A 6,541-nucleotide genomic window follows, 5' to 3' on the forward strand; every position below is an offset into this window, starting at 1 on the left:
TAGTCTTGGATCTGCAGTTAATTTTCAGTCTGTTAAGTCAAATAATTATCAAAAGAAATCAGGTGGTGCGGGAGATAATCATGTCCAGGGGAATCTGCACAAGAATAGGACTGGAGAAGTTCAGGGAGAGGGCTCAAGTGGATCTTACACTCGGGTCTTCTCCAAAAGTAATAGGTTAACTTCTGGTAACGGTAATAGAGTAAGAAGGACCTGCTTCTGGTGCAATGAACCAGGATGTTTTCAAGCACAGTGTAGCGCCAGAAGGAGGTACCTTCAAAGAAACCATAATAATCCAGTATCTCTAATATCCCTATGTCTAATAAGTCTCAGGTTGAGAGTCCACCTGGGTTGGTGGCTATTGATGGTTGTAGCAAGGGGGAAAATGTTGGTTCTTTATCTTCTGGTAGGGATTTATGACTTTGACAAATATATTTGGCTTGCCAAATTGATTACCGAATAAAAAATCCTAAACGTGAAGTTTTTGCGGGATACTGGGGCCGCTTGGTCACTGGTAGTGAAAGAATCTTTGAGGGGCCTAGTTAATAATTCAGGTGATTTTGTAGTTTTGGGAGGTTTCCCGAACACGATGGTATCGGCACCTTTAGTTGAGGTGGAATTGTCCTTCCCTGATTATAATAGGAAGACAGAATTAGCTGTTGTAAAAAGCCTACCAATCCCAGGCGTAGATGGTATACTGGGTAATGACATGTTGGATGACAAGGGACGTGAATTGTTTCCAATATTGTTTTTGAATGCTTGTCCAGTGGCTGTAACGACCCGAGCTGCTGCAAAGGCATCAGATTTGTTACCTAATGATGATGAAGATTTACATTTAAGTAGTTTAGCTGTAGAAGTAGAAAGGCCCGGGTCTGTAGTTAGTTGTAGTGATAAGCTTTTTGGTAAGGTATTGAAACCTGATTGGGATCGTTCCAAGTTTATTGAAGCTCAGAAGGAAGAGTTCAGTTTCGAACTGGGTGATACGAGTGACTTGACTAAACCACGATTTTGTGTCATAAAAAGTGTGTTATATAGAGTTAGTCATCCTTCCTTTCATGCCCTTGGTATAACATCTCGAAACGAGCAGATAGTGGTCCCTACTCAGTTCCAAAGATTCAGTTTTGAAATTGGCACATGAAGACTCTTTTTCTGGCCACTTTGGTGTGTGTAAAATTTTTAGTAGGATAGCTGAATATTTTTGGTGGCCAGGCCTAAAGTCTTCAGTAAAACAGTTTGTAAATAGTTGTGAAGTGTGTCAGGTGATGGGAAGACCCAATCAACCAATTCAAAAAGCCCCTTTAAATCCGATTCCAGCAATTGGAGAACCTTTTGTGGAGTTGGTGATTGATGTGGTTGGGCCTTTACCTAGGACTAAGTCAGGGTTTACCAATCTCCTGACAGTTATGGACAGAGCTCTAGATTTCCCGATGCATTCCCTATGAGGAGGATTACTTCTTGTGCGGTGTTTGAGAAATTCATAGAGTTTTTCTCTAGATATGGTTTGCCTCGTACTATTCAGTATGATTGTGGAACTAATTCCACAAGTAGGGTATTTCGGGGTAAGTGTGCTGAACTGGCCATACATGGAATACTTTGAAACTACAGTAATAAATGCAATAAAACCCAAAAACATGCTGTGGATGAGATACGTGGATGACATCCTAACATTTTGGGATAATAGGTGGGGTAATTTTAATGAATTCCTCTCAAAATTAAACGCATTAGTGCCCAGCATCAAATTTAAAGTTGAATGGGAAACAGACAACAAAATTCCTTTTCTTGATGTTTTAATAATCAGAGACACGACAGAATACAAATTTACCATATACAGAAAACCAACGTTCTCACTTTCATAATTCACTACTTTAGCTATCACGACATTACTATCAAGACAGGTGTAGCTAGCAACCTATTCTTAAGAGCCTTACGTATTTGTTCCCCAGATTTTCTGGAAAAAGAATTTGAACTAATTCGCAAGCAACTTTCATCTTTAAAGTATCCTGACCATATAATTGAGAAAGCAATTCAAAAAGCAAACGTAATTTTCTACCGACCCCCTAAAGACAAAACCAGAGACACACCCAACAATAAAATAAAAATTCCTCACCTGGAGACGATTAAAAGAGTAACCCACACCCTTGGGAAATCCAACCCTTTTGCATTTACCTACCCAAACACCTTAGCCAAATCCCTGATTAACGTCCAACAAAAGACATCTCCCAAGGACTCTGGGGTCTATGAGATCCCATGCCAGGACTGTGACCAATCTTACATCGGATTTACAGGTAAATCACTTCCCCAGAGATTAATACAACACAAACGGTCAGTTAGGTATGGACAACAGAACTCGGCTATTTTCAACCATATAAATGAACATAACCATAGAATAAACTGGAATTTGTCACATGTAATTTATAGCAGCAACTGCCGGTACAAGAGTCAAATGATGGAATCGGCCTTCATTCAACCAACGCTTAAGAAGATTAAAGGAAGATTATCAGCGGGGGTGACCTAAATTGGCTTACTTGTGGACGGATCTCTTGGTATAAATACCACCTTTTCTGTAAACTTTTCTCATTCATATACCTGAAGAGAGAGACAGCAGTCTCTGAAATATAGTTCTTTTCTCTCTACATTTTGGTGTTTTTATGGGCTCCTTTTATTAGATGGAATTCTGTTGTTACAGAACATTTTTACCAGTCATTATATATATACATATACATATACATTGTCATAGATTTTACTTGTGTATATTATAAGTTTATTGTTGCCCTTATTGCTTAATGGTGGATAGTATTCCATATCTTTAGTTGTATGGCTAGGTAGGTAAATTTAAGGTTTTCCTTGTTTTGATATCTTCCACTTCCTTCAGCCTTTTGTTATTTAGAATAGTTTTGGCCGGCATATATTTGGATCCTCTCTGATTTATGAAATATTTGTTCTCCTCCTCTGAATTTCTATCAGGGGTTAGATGTTTAGCTTTAGGGTACCTTGTGGCTCGTTGAGGACCTGGTATTTAGTCCTCTTGCTTTAAGCTGTTTTGCTGTATGTATATTACTTAAACCCGCAAGGCTGATTTAAGTTATATATTCCCATTTTGTAATAAATACTGTTAAGTTTTTCTGGAGTGTTTTTGTGCCGGCTTTCCTTGAACATGGGTTGCATATACCGTCTATGATCCTAGCAAAGTAAAGTACTTAAGAACCTGTACAAGAACCCCAGAGGTTTGTAACAGTAACCTATTTACCTGACGGATGGAATAAACTTTGTGGCTCTTGTTTGTACCCCTTCTAATCTATTTGTCCTTTCTTATGCTTGTGTATAAAACTGTCATGCATATTCAAGATGAGGTCTAACTATTGATGTGTAGACCTGCAACACCATTTCCTTGTTTCTGTATTTGAACTGCCTCTTTATGTATCCCACTAGTTCCTGTGCCGCCTTTTCAGCTTTCATGCACTTTTTTGTGGATTTTAAGTCCTTGGTAATAATGACTCCAAGGTCCTCTTCTTCTTCGTCTTCTACACTATTTATGTCATTCCCAAGCAGCATGTAGTTGGCACAAGGGTTGTTTGTCCCTATTTGTAACACTACACTTATCCAAGTTAAAAGGTATTTCCCATCTTTTTGACCACTCTCCTATTTTATTTAGATCATTTCTTAAATTTTCCACTGTATCTGGGTCTGCTGCATTTACACCTAGTTGGTGACATCTGCAAAGTTGGCTATCCTGCTAGTTATGCCTACATCAGTGTCATGATAATATAAATAAAAAACGAGAGGGGGCCAAGGACAGAACCATGAGGAACTCGGCTTATCACATCTACCCATTCTGATTCTTCACCATTTATTACGATTCTGTTTTCTATTAGTTAGCCAGTCTTCGATACAGCCTGCTATTTCTCCTATAATTCCTAAAGTTCTAACTTTTGTCATTAATTTCTTGTGTGAAACATTGTCAAATGCCTTTTGGAAATCTAGGTAGGTAGAGTATATCTATTGCTCTACTACTGTCATTAATACCAAGCATGTTTTGGAAAGACTCCAAAAGTTTTGATAGGCAGGATCTGTTTTGTGTGAAACCGTGTTGGCTGTTTAGCAACAAGGTTTTTTCTATCAGTGTGATCCGCAATTTGATCTGCAATTATGGACTAGAAAATCTTACACGACCGACGTTAGACAGATTCGTCTATAATTTCTTGGCTCTTGTCATGGACATTTTTTGTAAACTGGGGGCACATTACCTAGTCTCCATCCTTTTGGTGCCATTTGTTGTTCTGCACTTTTTCTGTACATTTTATATATCCCCTCTTTTAGCTCCTTAATTTCTCTTGGATGAATCCTATCTGGGCCAGGATATATGAACTTGTTGAGTTTGTATGTTTTATTTTTAATGTCCTTTTCTGTAAATATTACTTTGTTCAACGGTTCTGGCCCTTCATATTAAATAGCAGGTTTAGATATTGAGGAAGTGTTTTCAATTGTGAGAACACTAGTAAAAAAAACTTATTCAATAATTCTGCTTTTTCCAGGTTTCGGTTCACCAGGTTTCCTCTGTTCTGATTATTTATATTTGAATGTCTGGACTATCCTATTACATAATCGCCCCACGACCTCGCCAAATCGCTTGGAGAGAGACATAGACAGAGACAGAGCTCACATGCGGACGAAAAATGCCTAGGAATAAATTCAGAGATAATACGTGACTTATAAGACATGCTTACATGGCTGTAAGCAAAAATGTTTCTTAGGTAATTAAAATTCTTTTCTAAAAGTAATTTTAAAACATAGACGGAAGAATCGTAGATTAATCTCATACCAAGTGAACATCGAAAAAAAATTGCATTTTTTTACACACTTTGAGGAGAAAGAACGAAATGAAATTTACTCCTTATTATTATTTTTTCCTTATTCAATATGACAAAAGAGCTTTTTTTTATTATCGCTGTTACCGCCAACAATGATAGAAATCCAATTCCATTCGAAATCTGAATCCTCAACATTTCAAAATTCTCCTTGAAACAGTGTTCTGTAAAACTATGGTCTTTTTTTGTTTCCTTCTTTAGGAATGTCAGCTCTGCGTAGCTCTCTCTCTCTCTCTCTCTCTCTCTCTCTCTCTCTCTCTCTCTCTCTCTAGTTATGTCTTATGACTTTCTTCCCAAAAATATAATAATTTTTCCAGGGGGCAGATGGGAATTTCTCTTTCTCTCTCTTCTCTTCAAAATAAAACTCTCCCCTTCAGAATGTTTCCACCATTGAGGCAAAATCCGAATGGAAATGTATTCATGACAGTGAGGAAGATCAGGACTTTAAAGATTCGTGACAGTAAGGAAGAACAGGACTTTAAAGATTCATGACAGTGGGGAAGAACAGGAGAGTTTAAAGATTCATGATAATGAGGAAGAACAGGAGAGGTTAAACATTCATGACAGTGAGGAAGAACAGGAGAGGTTAAAGATTCATGACTGTGAGGGAGAACAGGAGAGGTTAAAGATTCATGACAGTGAGGAAGAACAGGAGAGGTTCAAGATTCATGACAGTGAGGAAGAACAGGAGAGGTTCAAGATTCATGACAGTGAGGAAGAACAGGAGAGGTTCAAGATTCATGACAGTGAGGAAAAACAAGAGAGGTTCAAGATTCATGACAGTGAGGAAGAACAGGAGAGGTTATAGAAGTCTTTCTTTGACTCACGAATAGATCTACAAATTCCGTGACTGGGGAAAAGTATACATTTGCTCAGATAGGTTAATTTTCTCAGGATTTTTACTGAATTGTTATTGGGTACAGTTCTACGCTGATATGGAAATGCGTTTCGTGTATTTGGAAGTGTATGTATGGGGTCCTCAGGTCCCACTCATTAAATTGGTACAGCAAAAGGAAGAGGCATAAAAGAAAAAAAAGGTAATTATACATACACAGTATATGTATATATGGTAATAATGATAATATCCTTTATACAAAATACACAGGAACATACACAATCTAGATATAAGACAACATAAGAAAAATGAGTAATCGGCACTTATCCACAAAATAGCTGAGGTAGCATAAAAGATAGTAATCATAATACAGGTAATAACAGTAATAATATTGTTGAGAAAAAAAATGCATTGAGAGTTATAACAGTTAGTGCACAGATTATATAACTTAAATTTCAACTAGAGACCTTAAGTGGTTACAGTAGTCAGGTCCATAGGGCTAAATACGAAAATTGAATGTAGGGGAAAAAAACTTTAACTTGATAGTAATCACAGTAATAATGAAAAAATAAAATATCAGCAATTAATATAATAATGACAAAATCTGCAGATGACATCTTGCTAATACAGAGATTAAGTCCTTTAGGGGACAAAGGCCTCATTTTCCCATCTTTCTCACAATTTAGATCTTCTTGCTTCACTTCTTAGGATGCTTTGTATGAGCGAGTTGCTGCTGTTTCTCACTCGGGTTACTAGACTGGACATTGTTCGCCTTACAATGATTTTTAAATTGTCCAGGTGGTTTTCTAAGAACATCTGTGTGGCGGAGTGGCAGCGTGGAGTG

General features: G+C 37.5%; 1 protein-coding gene across 1 annotated transcript; it reads left to right on the forward strand.

The window, feature by feature from the left end:
* Window positions 1-586: 586 nt before the first annotated feature.
* LOC135226742 (sex-determining region Y protein-like) lies at window positions 587-5,670 on the forward strand. Its single transcript, XM_064266452.1, has 2 exons — window positions 587-904; window positions 5,347-5,670. The coding sequence occupies exons 1-2, from the start codon at window positions 587-589 to the stop codon at window positions 5,668-5,670; spliced, it is 642 nt and encodes a 213-aa protein (XP_064122522.1).
* The last annotated feature ends 871 nt before the right edge of the window (window positions 5,671-6,541 follow it).

Source organism: Macrobrachium nipponense, chromosome 15 (assembly GCF_015104395.2).
Source record: "Macrobrachium nipponense isolate FS-2020 chromosome 15, ASM1510439v2, whole genome shotgun sequence".
NCBI classification, from domain to species: Eukaryota; Metazoa; Arthropoda; class Malacostraca; order Decapoda; family Palaemonidae; genus Macrobrachium; species Macrobrachium nipponense.

Coding starts and splice junctions, on each gene's coding strand:
- LOC135226742 (XM_064266452.1), top strand. CDS start 587: ATGGTATCGGCACCTTTAGTTGAGGTGGAATTGTCCTTCCCTGATTAT. Junction 905..5,346: donor GTGATAAGCTTTTTGGTAAG/GTATTGAAACCT, acceptor AGGACTTTAAAG/ATTCATGACAGTGGGGAAGA.